Source organism: Dreissena polymorpha, chromosome 8 (assembly GCF_020536995.1).
Source record: "Dreissena polymorpha isolate Duluth1 chromosome 8, UMN_Dpol_1.0, whole genome shotgun sequence".
NCBI classification, from domain to species: Eukaryota; Metazoa; Mollusca; class Bivalvia; order Myida; family Dreissenidae; genus Dreissena; species Dreissena polymorpha.
Genome location: NC_068362.1, coordinates 72,286,924 through 72,306,924, shown reverse-complemented (window position 1 = coordinate 72,306,924; position 20,001 = coordinate 72,286,924). Strand labels below are relative to the sequence as shown.

Sequence of the window (20,001 nt, the reverse complement as noted above, 5' to 3'; positions counted from 1 at the left end):
CCATTTTCTCGTGTCACGCATGGGACAAGTCGGTCCCTCTCTATTAATGTTTGTTTCTCTGCATAATATAGGATAAAATATTCAACAACACCATATATCAGTTTCTAGTCCAATTTAATGACTGATTTAACTAATATTTCAGTTATCCAAATATGTTGTGATTGCTACATGATCGTATCTTTCTCGATCTGTACGCCTCCAAGTCTAAACGCTAACTCCTATTTCCCTCTAACATCTACCCCGTGAAACTCAGTTATCAATCCCATTGGTCAGTGTTCTATGCGTGGTTGTTTCTGATTGGATGGATTACTTAAAATACTGAATCAATGAAGCCCTGGGAACAGGATAAACAAACCACCCAAATATTAACAAGCTTTATCCAACCTTTTGATGAGAGATTTAACTGAATAAACACTTTTGCCTGACCAATACAAACATACCCGGCCTTGTGTCAACTATACTATTCTTTAATCTCTCCCTCATCCATAAGCTTATTTGAACGTATGTGCACTTTGTGACTGTCATGTTTACTGGCCCTTTTGATAAAATTTTCAATATTTCTTATATAAGGTAAACCAACATAGTCCACCTACAATTTCTAACCATAATGTGACAATACTTTAGGGGTTAAGTGGACCAAAACACAAAACTTTACCAAATTTTCAAGTATAAATGACCCATAATTCCGTCAAAATGCCAGTCAGAGTTACATAACTTTGCCTGCACAGTCCCCTTACGATAGTTAGTAAGTGTTGCAAGTGGGAAAGCAATGGCTTTGATACTTTAGGAAAAAAGTGGACCTAAACACAAAACTTAACCAAATTTTCAATTTTCTAAGTATAAAAAGGGCCAATAATGCTGTCAATATGCCAGTCAGAGTTACATAACTTTGCCTGCACAGTCCCCTTAGGATAGTTAGTAAGTGTTGCAAGTATGAAAGCAATGGCTTTGATACTTTAGGAAAAAAGTGGACCTAAACACAAAACCTAACCAAATTTTCAATTTTCTAAGTATAAAAAGGGCACATAATTCCGTCAAAATGCCAGTCAGAGTTACATAACTTTGCCTGCAAAGTCCCCTTACAATAGTAAGTAAGTGTTGCAAGTATGAAAGCAATGGTTTTGATACTTTAGGAAAAAAGTTGACCTAAACACAATACTTAACCAAATTTTCAATTTTCTAAGTATAAAAAGGGCACATAATTCTGTCAAAATGCCAGTCAGAGTTACATAACTTTGCCTGCACAGTCCCCTTATGATAGTTAGTAAGTGTTGCAAGTATGAAAGCAATAGCTTTGATACTTAAGGAATAAAATGGACCTAACCACAAAACTTAACCAAAATTTTCCATTTCTAAGTATAAAAAGGGCACATAAACTTGTCAAAATGCAAGCCAGAGTTATCTAACTTTGCCTGCCCAGTCCCCTCATGATAGTAAGTAAGCGTACCAAGTTTGAATGCAATAGCATTGATACTTTATGAGAAAAGTGAACCTAAACGCAAAACTTAACCGGACGCCGACGCTGACGCCAAGGTGATGACAATAGCTCATTTTTTTTTTTCAAAAAAAAGATAAGCTAAAAATCATTTTTCCACAGTTTATATGTTGTTTTTTTACAAGCTTAAGAAACCTTTATTAATTTCCCACGTTTCTGCATAACTTGTCAATCTCAAAATATAACAAGATGTGTTTGTGAAACACTATGTCCCCCCCATATATTTGACCTTTGACCTTGAAGGATGACCTGGACCTTAACCTTTCACCACTCAAAATGTGCAGCTCCATGAGATACACATGCATGCCAAATATCAAGTTGCTATCTTCAATATTGCAAACGTTATGGCCAATGTTAAAGTATGAGGCAAAAAAAACAAAAACAACTCAACAAATCAACAGACAGGGCAAAAACAATATGTCCCCCAGTATAGACTGTTGGACATAAAAAAACTTTGTTAACTCCAGATTACACTGAAATAAAATACATGCAAGAGTTAAGGGTATTCAACTATAAAGGTGTCCATACCAAGAAATTTGAAAGATTTTTAACATGAGGCCATGATGACCCTAAAGTTACATACTGGAAAACATCTATTTTCAAAAAGTGAGTTTTGACCCCCATTTGACCTAAATTCAAATACCGGTATGGTTTTCATATTGTACTCATGAACATTAATTCTGATCAAGTTTCATCAAGACCGAGTTATAAATGACACTTTCAGCCTAAACTGGATGTTTGCTATGAAGAGGCTACCATTAAATGAAACATTACAATAAAAGCGCAAAATGTTAACGTTGTATGTCCCTGATAAGCCTGTGTGGCTAATCTGTGATCAAACTTTACGCACATGCATTTAACTCCCTTTTCACAGAGCAAGGCCCATATACTGTCTTTTTAATTGGCTTACAGTAAAAGTTGACTTTTGGAATAATTCTCAAAATTTACAAATTTTGCAGAGTTGTACACTGACAGTAGTTAGGAATGTTGACAAACATGGCATGATTGCTTCCAGAAATATCAGGAACTGGTACCCACAAAATAAGGTTGTGCAAACTGCAACAGCTACATTCTTTGGAAGCAAAATTTTCCTGGTTTCCTTGCTGTCAATCTTTTGTCAAGTCAGTTATGATGAGATTGTTTCTTATGAGGCATGTATGATATCGGCGGTACAATATTTTCAAGCTTCCATAGAAATTCGATTTTACGATGCTTTATTAAGGCTTTACTGTATGAACACTCTTTCAATATCCACTTAAATTTAAACTTAGGGATAAATGCCTTCTATTCATACTATCGTTACATATATTAGCACATCAGGTTATGTATGAGAAACCCGATGAACAATTCAAGAGAGACCACTTAAAATATGATTCTAAAGTTGTCTTGTTCTCCCACTTACAATGTTTCTAATGAACATTTGAACAAATAGTTTTGAGATTCAACAAATTTCAATTTCACTGAGCGAAATATCCAGTTAAACTTTTTATTCAATGTAAATAAACGGTGAAAAAAGCATAAAATAGAAAATTTGTTGGATTTGATGGAATATCGATTTTAATTCACTCGTGATCATAGAAAAATATATTTTCAGCCACGCGTGAAAATATTATTGTATATGATCACTCGTGAAATAAAATTGATATTCCCATCGAATCCAACAAATATCCTCATACAAATATAGACACAACTTCTGACCAAATTTGTTGAAGATCTGATGAAAACTACTTTAATAAGAGAGCGGACACCATGCTAAATCCTTGAAATGCACTAAGTGACCCCATGGCCTAGTTTTTGACCCAGCATGACCCATATTAAAACTTGACCTAGATAATGTCTTGACACAAAATCTTACCAATTTTGGTGAAGATCGGATGAAAACTACTTCAATTAGAGTGCGGACACAATGCTTAATACTTGAAATGCACTAAGAGACCCCATGATGTAGTTTTTGACTCGGCATAACCCATATTCAAACTTGACCTAGATACAACTTCTGACCAAGTTTGGTGAAGATCAGGTGAAAACTATTTGAAATAGAGAGCGGAAACTGCTGTGGACACCGGCCGTCCCCCCCCAATTGCCCGCCCGCCAAGGGTGAAACTATAATACGTTCCGTTTTGAAAAACGGGCGTATAAAAAATGTAGGAGTTGCACTCATATGCTTTCATAATTATGTAATTGTCTAGAACAAAGGCCAATAACCTCTTTACAAAAAAAATGCAATCTTATTTCTTGACAGATTATTGTTTCGGAAAAAATTGACAAAAATTGCATGAACGTTTTTAAGAACAAAAAGCCCCTTAATATTGACAAACTGCTATTACCTTACCCCGAATATGGGGTAATTTCTTTAAAGATAAAACATATTTGAATTTTGAATTTAACCTATCAAACCTTTTCGTTGAAATTGGCTTACCAAAAACTTAAACCTGACTACACTGTATGTAGTGATTTTGTAATTGTTAAAGTGTAAAATTGCTTCTAATTTCGACAAATTAAAACTTGGCCTCATAGGGGTTTTATTATTACAAGGAATACATTTCCTAAGTTTGAATAAAATCCCTCAAGCCATTCCAAAGGAACTATATAAGGTTATAAGAAAACTTAACTTAGCTCGGACGCTGAGGCAAGGGCAAGTAGAAAAGCTTGACTTTTCTTTGAAAAGTCGGGATAAAAAATGCACAAGCACAATTCAGTATAATGTATAAAGATCTATGCATTTGTATTTAAATCAGTACTCTGACAAGTAATGGAGTACATGGTCTTTCACGTTTTTGTTTATGGAAAGACAATCTTTTTCCTGACTACAGTTAACCTCCTCTACTTTGTTGCAGGAAGAAGAATTCTTAATAATTTCAGTTCTACCTTTTACTATTTGGGGTCTGTTCTTCTTTTATGGCTGGTGTAGGTTCTTTAGCAATTTTTTTCCTTTTAGTTTTCTGCTTGTTTTTTTCTGATTTAATATCCCGCTGTACACCTTCTTCTTGTTTAATATGTTTTTGAGGCAAAGGCTTTCTTCTACTTGTGACTGGTCTTTTAGATCCAACAGATGAACTCTGTAAATAGATAAACAACTACAGTTAATACAAAATGTATGTCAAAAAATGCCTGATCCATGCTTTAACGTAACTACACAGAATCTGGATCTTATTTGTGTGTACAGATGTCTCAAACATATACTGGTTTACTTTTAAAAAAATTCCTGAGAAGAATGCTCATGCAAACATAAATTGAAGTAAAGCTCACCAGTCATATTGGATGGGGACAAATAAATCTCTCCCAAATTATTACATGTACTACCCAGTGAATTGCGTACATGTACCTATTTGAGCCCTGGACAAAAACTCAGTTGCCAAAAAAATTGATGTGGTGAAGAAAATATGCATGCAAAACTAAAAGATGAGCAATCAAAGTCAATCTTTATTTTTTGTTTGATTTTTCTTTTTTGCTATTGATACTACAATACTGACTGTATATAAACCGATTGTTAAGCATTATTAGTTGTGTGCACTTTAACCTTTTCCCACTTAGGAGCAAAGTGACAATGGCTATATGCAAACAGCATAAAACCATAACAGCCTGCAAGTAACACGGCCAGATTCAAAAGTATTTGGCGGCCGCGTCATGTGTTCACTCGGCGGCTGCGTTGTGTGTTCACGCGGCGTATCAACGAGGCATGCGGCATCAAGCCACGCAACAATGCTGAGTCTGCAGGGTTTTTTTTGGCCCGATTTTATAGCCGAAATCCGGCTATGTTCCCAATCCCAAAAAGTATACTTTTTTCCCAAAATGTGGCAAAAAATTCCCAATTTCAAAAAAAAAAAAAAAAAAAAAAAAATTTTTTTTTTTTTTTTTTTTTTTTAGAAAGAAGTTTTATGTGTATTTTATCTCAATTTAAATTCAATTACATCTAACAAAGTTTTATATGATTTTTTTCTTTTAATTTGAATGATTGTAAAGAGTTAAATCAAATTTAGTATTTCCCTAATTAGTGGACTTTTCGTGTGGAAAAAAAGGCTAATGAATTTATTTTCCCAATTTCATGAAAATGCCGATAAAATTCCCAATTCCAAAGCCATGGGCTATCTTCCCAAAAAGTGGAAAAAAAACCCTGGTCTGTATTAACCTCGCATACTTTCGCGGCATTAATCCGCCGCATACATACGCAGATAATGTTGATAATTCAGGGCACACCACGAGAAGGTTAGAGTATAAATATAATCAGTTGCAATTATCCAACTCCCAGCTATTGCTCATTTGTTCATTGTCGGCTCGGGTACTATTTAAATGTAACCCAGGTTCTCTTAAGTATACTTAAATGTACCCCTAATATGGAAAACATACTAAAATGTACCCTGGAATTTTAGGGCTAAATTTGTCATTATTTTTTTCCAAATTAATAATGTTAATATTCATGTCAATATTTTGTTAAATGGCCTCTATATTATCAAAACTTTCACTCAAAATGAATTTTGTGGCAGGTTTTGTTTTGAAAGAGAATTGTGTTTCATATTCCTAAGGTGTTTTATGACATCGGAATTTGGGCGAAATAAAATTCATGTAGTCTCATTGCCTGGCCACGTTTCAGTATAATTTCTGTACCCGGGGTACATTTTAATATACCTTAGAGTACCCGGGGTACATTTAAGAAGTAAATGACCAATTAATCAGTAATATAAGCCTCAAAAACTATTTTCTGGCATAAATAAACACAAAAAGATCATAAATATATCCACAGTTCACAAAATAAAAAATGTATTTGATATGGTGGGATCACAAAATAATGATATAAATCCAAGTTTTAAACATATTGACGGTTCATGGAAATTTGTCATTATTTGCAATGGTGGCAGCAGAGTATTCCGAATGTGAAAACAGTGTTCTCTAGAAATTTTTTTAGTAGTCAGTTATATTTTCAAAGTAGCCAGCGACAAGGCAATAAAACAGGTGTTTTTGCGCCATTTCAATTGATTTTTTTGGGAAAAGTACATGTAGCTGGCATCTAGAATAAATATAACCGGTTAAATTGCCAGCTGCCAGTGCTTCCAGAGAACACTACTGAAAATATGCAACATTTTACATTGAAGCTCTCCTGATTCCTGCGCAAGATAGATGGTGTGTCTAATCAAACAATCATGATACATCAACTATCTTTGGAACCGCAGTTACGATGGATTGAATCGTCAATCTAAATGTCGGCTTTCTGTTTGACACTGTTTTTACCAAGTTTTTGTTTAGCATTTCTCCACAAAAGACATGCAAAGTGACGTCGATGGTAACATTTCATGTTTGTTATGATTTATTATGTTGATTGAACTTGATTTAACCATTTCCCACTTGGAAGCAAAGTGAAAATGGCTATGTGCAAACAGGATAAAACCAGAACAGCTTGTGAGTAACTGTCAGTCTGTTCAGGTTTTATGCTGTTTGCTGCTCATCAGTATTTAAGGTTTGGAGAAGAAGCCCACAAAATTTGAATCAAGTAATAAGGTCTTAAAACAAGAGCACCGCCTTGCGGGTCCAGACCGCTCATCTTTTTTCTTTTTAAAGGTGAAGGGACTCTCAATTTCAATCACAAAGGAGGGAGGGGTGGAGTGAAGAGGGGTGTATAGTGTGGGGGTGTGGACATTTATTACATCATCTCCCAAAAATGCAAAAAAAAATGCAAAAAAAAAAAAATTTGGGGGGGGGGTGGGGTGGGAGGGGATTCTTGGGTGCGATGGTTGGACGGTATTTCAAAAATAAAATAATAAAAATAAATTTGTGTTTTTTAACCGTTTCAAAAAAAATAAAATTGGAGGATTTGGAGGGGGGGGGGGGGGGGGGGGGAGGGAAGGAGGGTATAGTGTGAGGGTGTGGTGGTCATTTCTGAGATGATCTTAAAAAAAAAAAAAGAAAAAAAAATTAGGGGGGGGGGGGGGATTAAAGTTACTATAAGTAAAACAAGAGCACCGCCTTGCGGGTGCAGACCGCTCATCTATTTTCTTTTTAAAGGTGAAGGGACTCTCATTTTCAATCACAAAGGAGGGAGGGGTGGAGTGAAGAGGGGTGCATTGTGTGGGGGTGTGGACATTTATTACATTATCTTCCAAAAATGCAAAAAAAAGGAAAAAAAAAAATCGGGGGGGGGGGGGGTGGGAGGGGTGGGGGGGGGAAAGGGGGGGGGATTCTTGGGTGCGATGGTTGGACGGTATTTCAAACATAAAATAATAAAATGAATATTTGTGTTTTTTAACCGTTTAAAAAAAAAAATGGGAGGGGGGTGAGGTGGGGGGGGGGGTATAGTGTGAGGGTGTGGTGGTAATTTGTGAGATGATCTTAAAAAAAAAAAAAAAAAATAAATAAATTTAGGGGGGGGGGGGATTCGGGTGGGGGGAGGGGGGTGGGGGGATTCTTGGGTGCGATGGTTGGATGGTATTTCAAACATAAAATAATCAAAATAAATAGTTTTGTTTTTTAACCGTTTAAAAAAAAAATTGGGGAGGGGGTGGGGGTGGGGGGGGTATAGTGTGAGGGTGTGGTGGTCATTTGTGAGATGATCTTAAAAAAAAAAAAAAAAAAATAGGGGGGGGATTCGGGGGGGGGGGGGGGGGGGGATTCGGGGGGGAAGGGGGGTGATGGTTTAGGTGGAGTCTATTGTGGTATGTCAGGTAAGAGTAGTTTTGTCAAAGTATCAATCAAATCTAATCATAAATAAAGAAGTTATGGCAATTTTAGCAAAATTTAATAATTTGACCTTGAGAGTCAAGGTCATTCAAAGGTCAAGGTAAAATTCAACTTGCCAGGTACAGTAACCTCATGATAGCATAAAAGTATTTGAAGTTTGAAAGCAATAGCCTTGATACTTAAGAAGTAAAGTGGATCGAAACACAAAATTTAACCATATATTCAAAGTTACTAAGTCAAAAAAGGGCCATAATTCCGTAAAAATGACATCCAGTTATGCAACTTGTCCTTTTACTGTACCCTTATGATAGTTTGCGAGTGTTCCAAGTATGAAAGCAATATCTATGATACTTTAGGGGTAAAGTGGACCAAAACACAAAACTTAACCAAACTTTCAATTTTCTAAGTATAAAGGGCCCATAATTCCGTCCAAATGCCAGTCAGAGTTACATAACTTTGCCTGCACAGTCCCCTTACGATAGTTAATAAGTGTTGCAAGTATGAAAGCAATAGCTTTGATACTGTAGGAATAAAATGGACCTAAACACAAAACATAACCAAATTTTCAATTTTCTAAGTATAAAAAGGGCACATAATTCTGTCAAAATGCCAGTCAGAGTTACATTACTTTGCCTGCACAGTCCCCTTATGATAGTTAGTAAGTGTTGCAAGTATGAAAGTAATAGCTTTGATACTTAAGGAATAAAATGGACCTAAACACAAAACTTAACCAAAATTTTCAATTTTCTAAGTATAAAAAGGGCACATAATTCTGTCAAAATGCATGCCAGAGTTATCTAACTTTGCCTGCCATGTCCCCTCATGATAGTAAGTAAGTGTAGCAAGTTTGAATGCAATAGCATTGATACTTTCTGAAAAAAGTGGACCTAAACGCAAAACTTAACCAAAATTTTCAATTTTCTAAGTATAAAAAGGGCACATAATTCAGTCAAAATGCACGCCAGAGTTATCTAACTTTGCCTGCCCAGTCCCCTCATGATAGTAAGTAAGTGTACCAAGTTTGAATGCAATAGCATAACTTAACCGGACGCCGACGCCGACGCCAAGGTGATGACAATAGCTCATTTTTTTTTTTCAAAAAATAGATGAGCTAAAAACTGTAACTTTCTAAGGGACTAAAAATACGTATCTAAGTGGTAAAGGGTGTAAGACATACATGAGATATATTTTTTTACATAAAATTTGCCTTTATCAGGAAGGAAGTTGAGCTGTATGTACCTACTCATTAAAGCTCAAAGCATTCAAGAAGAACTAAATTATAAGGAACAACTATCTATGTGATTTCATTTTTTATGACAAAGAAATTTTGAAACAATAAAAGGAAAACATATGTTACATTTCTGCACAAATGCACTGGTACAGTCCAGTTACCATTACTGGATCAGTAGCATAATAAAGTTGTGCTGTTGAAAAGCAAAAAATGTTTGACACTTAATTACACAAGTTTAATAAAATATTACGATTGCTTACTGTTAAAACAAAACTTGTTTAAGAATGCAGACAATATCTTTTTGTGGCACGCTTTTTCACAGCTGAATTGATGCATTAACCAATCAGTTGTAGCCATAACGGAACACCTGATCAAAACCATTAAGGGGGCAACTCGAATGCTATTTGAACTGTTAAAACAAGAAACTTGTACTTGTAAACTGTGATTAAAACATTGTATCAGTGCCCCAGATAAGCTGCATATCTGCGTCTTTCACCCTATTAAAATGATTAAAAATGCAAAGAAATACAATATCATGCGTAATGAAAATGCAACAACCAATTTAACTTTTACGCAAATTCCTAAAGTTGATGCCTACGATACAATAGCTTCATTCGAAAATTCTTTGCTCATATTCGGTTTATCCTCTTTGCAATTATTATCGTAATAAGACGTCGCTTTTATTCAGCAAGCTTCTGGATGAAGGAGCAGGACAACAGTCAAAGTTATTCAAACACTCTGTGAACTAGATTTCATATTTAATTACAGCATCTGACCAAATTACTTACGACATACATGCGTTTTAAGGTAAGAATTTTTATAACTCATTTCACCTTATTTCAAGACCGAAATCACCCCATTTTTTTTAAATCAATGGGTGAAAACCCTATTTCCCAAATCATTATCTGGGGCATTGATTGCATTAAGTTTATATTCTAATAAACAGTAATTATGTTGTGTTTTATATAGTATTTTACATTTTGCACGCCCTGGAAATAAAACAGCAAAGTCTGCACTAGACTGGAAAAACCCACCAACCATTTTTACATGGCCAATTTTATCAATCAATGGTAGTTTCATTCCATTCAAAACAATGCTATGTTATGTGATTTTTAAAGGATAATCAATTGGTCAGCTTTGTTTTAGCAGCACATAAGTGGGTTTCTCCACAGGCTAAATAATTTAGAGAAATATATATGGTTTTACTTTGAATTTCATCAATATTTAATATGAAACACAAATAAAACGTAAATATACCAATCTATTGAGATCATTTGTTATTGGAAAAATCAACAAGATTTGCATACAGTTAAATATATGAACATGTATATATATAATCAATGGGGCAACAATTAATAAAAAATAAATAGACAACAGTAAACTATAAGCAAGCAAAACAAAACTAAAACAACTGAACACACAAACATAAAATAACATCACAAAATACAAAAATATCAATGTAAAATAGCATAACATCATACAAAACATTGATAATATAATTATATAATATTAAAAATGATGACTGATTGAAACAAGTACATGTTACAAATAAAAGAATTGAATGACTTATCTTGAAAAGTAAAGTATTTTTTTGAAATAATGCATTTCAAAGAGTTATGACTTATTAAAAGTGCTGCATGTTATAAGGACTCAACTTGAATGACTCAGTTCAACAGAAAACTGAAAGCTTCAAATGATAAAAGACTTATGACTAATTATTAAAAATGCTGCATAGTAAGTAGGCTTTTTGAAAGACACGGGCTCACAAATAATGTTGATACTTATATTGATGCTTGAAAGGTTTAAATTACAGTCTTGGTCTTAAAACATATTTTTGTTGGTTAATTTTATTTACCAAAGGTTGCTATAAAAATGAATGTAATTATCTACGACAAATAGCACAGACCATAGCTAGGTGTAAATAAGCATTTAAAATATTGAAAGACAATTATATTAGTACTTATGTAATGTATATGTTACACATTCAGCACTCTTGATAAGGATTCACAAATAAGTAATGGTACTCCTAAAAACTAAAGAAAAAGGAGTAACAAAGAAAAAGAAGGAGTATTTTTTAATAGTATTATATAGGCAGAATCTATAGTGGGGTTTGCGACACACACAAAAAAAGATTATAATTATTTAACCATACTTTTATTGACCCCTGTGTTTATTGCATTCACACTCTATTTTTGTGATTGACATTGTTAAGGTAATAGATGCCAAAACAGCAAACAATGTAAATGTTAACTCTATGTTAACTGATTCTTGCTTCAAATAAACAGTGATAATTTATTTTGTGTTGACTCTTTGTCTCAATAAAAAGGGTGCTAAAATTATGCAGCATGTACAATGTCGCGTCATGTGCATAGAAAGCGTGGGTGTATTGAGCGTTGTATTATCAAGCACACACCACGTCAAGCGATTTACGCATGTTCAGTGGCAATATTTTATCAAATTTATAAATAGTCACTTATGCCAAAATTGATAAGATACTAATGAAAAATGACAACGTTTGTTAAGAAATTATTGAGCACCTTTATCGTCAATATTTACCAGAAAGAGCTTATAAAAATGGGATTTTCGGGTAATGAATAGAAACTTGAAAAGTAGTAAGCATACAGTAATAGAGTCGGGTTGATACGGATGCATTGGGGAATGGTTCAAGTTGGGATGTTACTATCTTCGCGGGAAATTTTTTAATCAATTATCAAAATATGGTTTTCTTGAAGAGTAATAGCGCACCAAATGAAGTATTTTGACGTTGTTTTTCTTAGAGTTATAACGCACCACAGAACGTCAATTGACACGTAAAAAAAATCAACCCCGAAGCCACCCCTATAAGCCCCGGGGCGCCTGAAAAAATTCCTGTGGAGAGCACTGTATATGCACATAGATATTAAATTAATAAATGAATAGGATCTACACATGACAAGCATTCTTATCTACATGGTTTGTATACTCCCGGTCAATAAGAAAGTAAGAGTCTGTGACAGGGTGTTTAATTTCATAAAAATGGTAACCCTAAATAACTCATTAACTGAATTTTCATTCATGATAGTTGCTGGAATGCTTTGATGTTGATGGAAAGTGCTTGAGTGACTGGTGGCTACAACCCTTAGCCTCCTCTTCTGTGGCTACCTGAAACTGAAAAATACATACATATAATAAATATTAATAGCTTTGTTAAACATGAATTATACCCTAACACTTCTTAGCCATGTTCAATGACAAATAACTCAGGGATGTGAGGGGATGCAACATTTCCTTCACATCTACAATTCATGGTGATTACATAATTGAAGTTTCAATTTAATCTCTTTGGAAATATGGACAAATTTAATTAAATACTAACATTTTATGCCAACACCCAAACAAGAGTTTGTTGTTGGCAATGTATTTAAATCTAACAGTTAATGTTGATGCTGTTGAAAATTTTAATAAGTAGGCCTACATGGATATCATACAAAAATCTATTGAAAACATGCACTATTGGTCTTTTTAGTGATGAAGCTAGTCCATATAAACTACTCCTATAGCCTTTGATAATTTTTGCTATGACTGCTCTAATGATGAAACCATTTTCCATCAATAACTCTACACTGTTATGCATTTATAATTTATTAATAAACAGTATATGTTAACCATAATTTTATTTATATGTATCATACACAGTAAGCTCTTTTTTTTTTAATTCTCCATATTAAAAGATTATACAATTCCCTTACAGTCTTAACACGTAATTTTAAGGCAAAAAAAAAGTTTGTTTCAGGTTACGGGCTCAAAAAAATGAGGGTCGGTAGGTCGGGAATTTTTTTTTTACTGTAGGATCTGATATTAACTGGTGGCAACAGTGTGAATCAGATATGTGTCAAGCGCATGTCACTATCAATTGATAATTTCAGGGGTTTATTGCAGTATTATGGCTTTGTTTTACCTACATCCACCACATTAATTGGTCGGAACAGCGTACTTCTCCGCGATAAAACCATGGCAAGTTACGACGTAAGAGACTGATGATAGTCAACTGGTGTTATGACCTCCTGGAAATTGTGCTTTTAATGCATAATGTTATCAAAAAAATTTTTTTGACAGGTAAAGCGTATTAACAAATCAATATTTAAATTCATAACAAATATAACACAAGTATAAATGTTCCGTTTAATTCCCAAATGAGAAAAATAATTTGTAATCCAAAACACACTTCTGATTTTTTAATGTTAACATGTTTACAAATGCTTCCAATAATATAGTCATCATGTATATTCCCCGACAAAAGAGCGCTAAAATTATGCGGCAATGTACCAGGTCAAGGTATACACATGGAAAGCATGCGTGTATTGATTTTTCATACAAACTTTGTAGCGCAGAGAACATTGAATTCTGTTGATTTCGGCTAAGTTTCTTTGGTATTTTTTAACACAATTATATTGTGAATAATTTGATATTTCCTCTAAATTAATTTCAAATCAGACACGCCGTATCTTTATCGTTACGGTCTTTAAGTTAAGTAATTATTGAAACAATAATTGTCCTGGTATACTGATTCAAGAGAACATCTGGACGGAACTGGATTAAGTGTTGGGCATTATAAAAACACCCATAGCACATCTACTGACCTATTGTGTAAACCGCTGTCTGCGGTGTTTGGACAAAAGAGATTAACATGTGTTAATGCAACTCTGCTGATTTGGTCCATAATTACCGGTCATACATTGTTTTGAATGTCATTATTTAAATCAATACATTTGCAATCTAAATCGCGGCTGAATAGTGTAAAATGTGATTTTTTTGGTTTTTTTTAAGGCCCAGGGATCTCTGCCTGGTCTGGGGGGAACAGTACCTGTACCCTCAGGTGAGGGAAAATTAGCGTCGTTTGTTTAAAAAGGGGGGATTTTCCACCAATTAATTATATGAATACAAAATATATACTTTTTACATCATTTATTGGTCTGTATTATCTTCTTACTGCCTGCAGTTTAAAACTTAAAAACATTTCAATTCATTACATGGTAGGTGGGGTAATGACATCGGTGAATCGATAATTGTTTGGGTGTCAATTTCAGTACGAGACAGTGTCTCGTCATTTTCATTACATTTCGGAAGCGGTAACATTCACAGCGTCATGGTATCAACATATAGTTGATTTTTATTTGTTTTGCTAAGTTCTGTCTCGTCATCGATTTCATAACCGTTACTTTAAATCTGACTAAGCGTTTTCTGGTTCAATAAAATGTCAATTTTCTTGCATGAATTAGAAATGGTTTTCATAATTTTCTTTAGATATGATTTTTTATTATGCGACTTGACATAAAAAAGAACAAATGTATCCAAATATAAGCTTTGGTTCCCGAATAATCACTGGCCTTTCAGCTATTTTCATTTATGCTGTATTTTTTAACCACGTGTTGTTATTGAATCAAAAACGGGTACCAGTTAAAGCAGGTGTGCAAAAAGGTTACACAGGACTAAGATATTTTCGTCTGAAATGGGGGAAAAATACTTTTTGACAGGGGAATTTGGGGCCAAATGTCGGCCCCACAAATTGCAGATCGAGAGCCCTGAGGCCTAATGTCATTAACGAAATTTGATGGCTTTTCAAACATTTGAGAAAGCCCCTTTTACTAGTGTTAACTTGACACGCTTAATCAGCTATTGCCCTTATTCTTTATTCCCTCTATGTTGTTGTAGCATCTCAATAGAAACAAAACAAAACTGCAATGGTGTTTTGCAGGTAGAAAGACTACTAAATGGCCTTTGAATATATATGCATATACTTCTTACTTACCAACCTAGTTATAAACTTTCACCAGGGTAAATGTCCAACCTCGTTCTCGAAACGAGACGGAAGTAAACAAAGTCGTATGCAGCAAAACACGCCAAAAATGTTGCCAAAGAGATGCCCGATTCTGATACAAATATCACGTGTTTTAAAGAAATTGCATTGAATATGCCATCTGCAAAGTATCATCTAAAAATGATAACTTTTAATCCTGATACGCATTCTTGAAAATCAAAGTGATCCGCTATTGGTAATGATCCGTTAATGATAACTTGACTGGAAATCCTCAAGCTAATTTTACACATTTACATGTAAACAAAAGCTTATGTAATAAAACTTGAAAACAGCTTTAGACATGTTAAAATAAACGGATTATTATAATTTCTTATTTTCACTTGAAGAAAATTAAACAGAAGCATGCAATTCAAAAGAACAACCCACAGTTTCTGAAACTACATTTTGAATTTTGAAAAACGAAAGTGAAACTTGAAAGTGTATGCATAAACAAAAACACATCAGAAGCGTAGAATGCTCTAGAAAGATACAAAGCAATATCAAAACATACACAGATAGAACTTCTCTTTTGTGAATTATATTCCCAAATGTCATCCTCTTCATCACTGCTTATACATATGGGTTTTCCCATTTTTTGGCCACTGTTCAAACAAATCGTCCAACACTATTTCGCTCCACAGATTACCTCCCCTGGTAACTTCCGTGTTGACCTAATCCCACATAACACCACAAAATACCAACCATGACATTAAAGTAAATATCTCTAGTACAGTCGATTGGTGTATAGCGGATTTTAGTGAGTAACGGATAGGTTAAAAGTTTTTTTGCAAAATACTTTTATTTATGTTAAGATTTACAGTTTGCTATGAATTGAATACAAAAAGCCTATCGTTGTTCAGTCGATTCATGTTTTTGTTGACGTGTGTCAATGTTTACAACTGTTTCCTTTTTCGAAAGCAAAATACGGTCACGTTGTGTACGCACCGTATTTGTGACGAAAGGAAAAGTGCAGACGTATGGTTTCTTGAATTTTGCATATTTTGTTTGGTAAACATAATTTTCATTGATGTATAATGTGTCCTCTACAAAAGTAAGAATGCTCAGAAACCAAATTTATGCGTACCATATAAAAAAAGCATGAATGCTGCAACTCATGATTTAGTGAATAACGGACATGTGCATGGTGACCCATATTCAGGAATGTGGGGATTGTCTCAAACTACATATACACTCAATTGAAGTTGTCCAAAACACAGGTGGTTAGCGTATGACTATGATATTAATTAGTAAAAAGCATCGTTTTGAATGAAAAATAATCAAATTATAACGAAAAATCGATTTCTCTGAAAACAATATTAGTCACTATCAATTATAACAAGGTATTCAACTCAAAATGACCCGAATATAGGGTGCATAGCTTTGAACAGCCATTACTTCATCAATTGTGCAGCGATTTCCATGAACTCGGTCTTATTAAACGCAGAAATGAATTTTCTTTCTGGAAGTGTACATATCTTACAATATTATTTACAAATGCTGGGTCAAATTTTAATAGATAACACGATACACATGTAATCCGATAAAGACCTAGGCGATCCGGTAATGGCTGAATCAGTGTACAATGACATTCGCGCTGTTAACAAATAATATTTGTCGGAAATTTAAAATCGCTGGCATGTTTCATTAAGAAAGACATTTGTCTTTCGAGGTTTAATGGTTTAATTACTGAATGCATGTTGTATACGTTAAAATGAGACTCAAAGTCCTTAGCTATCCGTTATACACTAATCGACTGTATAGCAGTAAAAAAAAATCTGGATCTGGATCTGGATAGGTACGTCGAAGATATTAATTCTGGCTTTTACTCGACCGAAGTGAGTGCGCGATTTGACACTATTGATGTTGGAATACACTGGTTTTGAAAGTTTCTATAGTTTGAGAATTCACGATATCGTCACTAAGTTTATTCCACTCAGGCACAGTTCTAACAAAGAAAGAGTTTTTAAAGGTATTAGTTGTTGCCTGATTTAGTTGAAAGCACCAATAATTATTGTTCACTTGATTGCACACGATGTTCTGATGTATATAGTCATCGTATTTCTTAGCACTGATTGTACGCTTAGGCCTAAGTGGCTTTAGGTAGTGTTCAAATGAGATGGCTGGTACGTGCCCGTTCACCACCTTTTACAAGAGCGTCAGCCTATGGGCTCGTCGTTGGTCTTGGAGTGTTAGGAGGTCCAGCTTTTGAAGCATGTCTGCGACACAGCCCGGCTGTCTGGAGCGGTAGTCCCTGGTGATGAACATTGCGACTGAACGCTGGACACGCTGTAGGCGGTCAATGTCTGTTTTGTGGAATGGATCCCATACGACACTGGCGTATTCAAGTTTGGACCGGACAGTGCTAGGTAGGCGTTTCTACGGCAGTTTAAAGGGCAGTGTCTGAGGTTTCTTCTGAAGAATCCAAGAGTGGAGTTGGCTCGCTTTATAATATCGGTTATGTAGGTTTTCCATTCCATGTTTTCTGAGAAAGTAATACCAAGGTAGGGGTTATTTTGAACTCTTTTGAGGATTGCGTTGTTGATGTTGTAGAAGAAACTTGATTTTTGTTTAGAACAAAGAAGGTAGCAGTTCTTGAATTCCACGCCCAGTCGTTGGCCCCTTTTTGAAGATTGTATTGGTCCTTCTGGAGAATTTCATGGTCTTTAAATAATGTTATAGGTCTGTAGAGAAGTCCGTCATCTGCAAAAAGTCGGATCTGTGACTTCGCCCTCTCTGGAAGGTCGTTTATGTGGCACAGGAATAACAACGGACTTAGCAATGTCCTTGAAGAACTCCGGAGACAACTGGTACTTGTTGAGACTTCTCCCCGTCAACAACCACACATATTTCTCGTTGGAGTTTCAGTAGCAAGCGTCTATGTGGGACCGTGTCGAAGGCATTGCTGAAGTCCAGGATGATGGCATCGACTTTTGGTCGTAATATGGAGTGGTTACTATAAGTTGGGTTTCGCAGGAGTACCCAGAGCGGAATCCGTGAATTAGCGAGTTGAGGACAATTGTTTGTCAAGGTTGTTTAATATGTGGTGGCAGATGATGTGTTCGAGAAGTTTAGAGGTGACACTGGTAAGGGATACAGGACGTTAATTCTCCGCTGCGTGACGGTCTTCCTTCTTGTAGACTGGTGCTATGTTGGCATCCCTCCAATCTTTCGGCAGTTCTCCGGAGTTGATGGATTGCTGGCTGATAGCGGTGATAGCTGGGGCTAGTTCCGTAGCACAGGTCTGGATAACTCTGTTAGGGATCTCATCAGGACCACCGGCTTTGTTGACAGTCAGGTTCTTTAGCAATTTGTGTACCCCTTCCTGACCAATCACTAGTGTATGGATGTTTTCTGATACATGACCTGAGAGTACTGGTGTCTGTTGAGAGGTATCATCCTTGGTAAAAACTGATTTAAATTGATACACTAAGATCTCAGCTCTGCTTTTGGAATCGGTGACTAGGTGACCATAGGGGCGTAGAGGTGCGATGTATTCCTGCTTCTTCAACTTAACATATGTCCAGAAAGGTTTGGTGTTGTTTACGTGTTCCTATTTTGCACGTCAAAGTTTTTTTTATTTCATTCATTTTTAAACTTTCTGTAGTTTGACCAGTTGTTTAAGGTTTTGGCTTTCTTGTAGAGACGGGCTTTCTTCTTGAGACTTTCCTAGTAATCCATGGGGTGGGACTTGTGTTTGTTTTCATTTTGGAAGGGATGTGCTCGTGGATAGCAGAAATAAGATCTGTTTTAAAGGGATCCCAAAGTTTGTGGATTGCTGTGTTGTTTATGAACATGGTGTTAATGTTTTCTGATATTACTGCTGCTTTCACTTTTAGAAGGTCGCAGTTGGCTTTGAAAAAACACGTATCAACGTCTGGGCGACATCTTCGCGTAGAACGGTTTGGTATCTGAGTCAGGAACGACTTTGTCATGGTTTGAGATCCCAGGAGCATTGGAAATGGATTTTATGAGCGAGTAGTTTGAAGTTAAAATGAGATCCAGTAGGGTGTTCTCCCTGGTCGGTTTGTCGTGTTATTGTGTAAGGTTGAAGTCGGCAGACAAGTCAAGGAGCGCTTGTTGAACTTCTTTGTCCTGCGCATTGTTTCTCAAGGCTAGGTTCCCCCAGTCAATGTCAGGGCAATTGAAAACACCGTGACGACGATTTGACGGTTCTGGTTGATTGTGGCAAGTTCTAGAGATTTGCGAAGTTCCTGGACGTCGTTCATCCTTCTGTGTAGCATGTAGAAATAGGAGACTAGGAGGTATTTGTTCCCCTGCATTTTATCTTGACCCATTCAACTTCGCAGTTTGTCACAAACTCTACCTTTTCCTCGGCGATTAGGACCTCATGGACTAACACAAATACTCCTCCCTCTAGGATACCTCGGTCGTTTTTTAATGATTTGTAATGGCTTGGGAAGACTTCGCTGGATTGGACAGCGTCTGAGGTCGGTTTTTTCCAGGTTCGATCCCCTTGAGCCAGGATTCGGTCCCGAACACTATGCCAGGCTTGATGCTTGATGTATTGTCAGGCTGCCTGAAGCTCAGAGCTCTTCCCGCTGCTAAGGCTTCTGCAATTAACATAAATAAAGCGGACGTTTTTTTGTCGGAGACGCAGTAGAGAGATGAACTATTCGTTTTAGATGTACTGGAAGAGGATAAGTGTCTGAGTGCCCTGGAGGATCTATGTCTATCAGCTGGGCTACTGACATGCAGCGGGCTAAATACAGAGGTCGAGGTAAATAAGTTCTAGTTGAGATGATGGTTTGA

The 20,001-nt window shown here is 35.7% G+C and overlaps 1 protein-coding gene across 6 annotated transcripts in view; it reads right to left on the bottom strand.

The window, feature by feature from the left end:
* LOC127841335 (uncharacterized) overlaps positions 1 to 15,888 on the bottom strand; it is a 67,582-nt gene extending 51,694 nt beyond the window's left edge. For all 6 annotated transcript variants that reach the window (XR_008030921.1, XR_008030922.1, XR_008030923.1 and 3 more), the window contains exons 1-2: positions 15,743 to 15,888; positions 4,364 to 4,554 (exon numbers count right to left, since the gene is read on the bottom strand). Coding sequence is in view for 3 of the 6 variants with exons in the window: in XM_052370067.1 (XP_052226027.1) it covers positions 4,364 to 4,554; positions 15,743 to 15,823 (272 nt within the window). In the remaining 3 variants the exon portion in view is untranslated. The remainder of the gene's footprint in view (positions 1 to 4,363; positions 4,555 to 15,742) is intronic.
* Between the last annotated feature and the right edge of the window lie 4,113 nt (positions 15,889 to 20,001).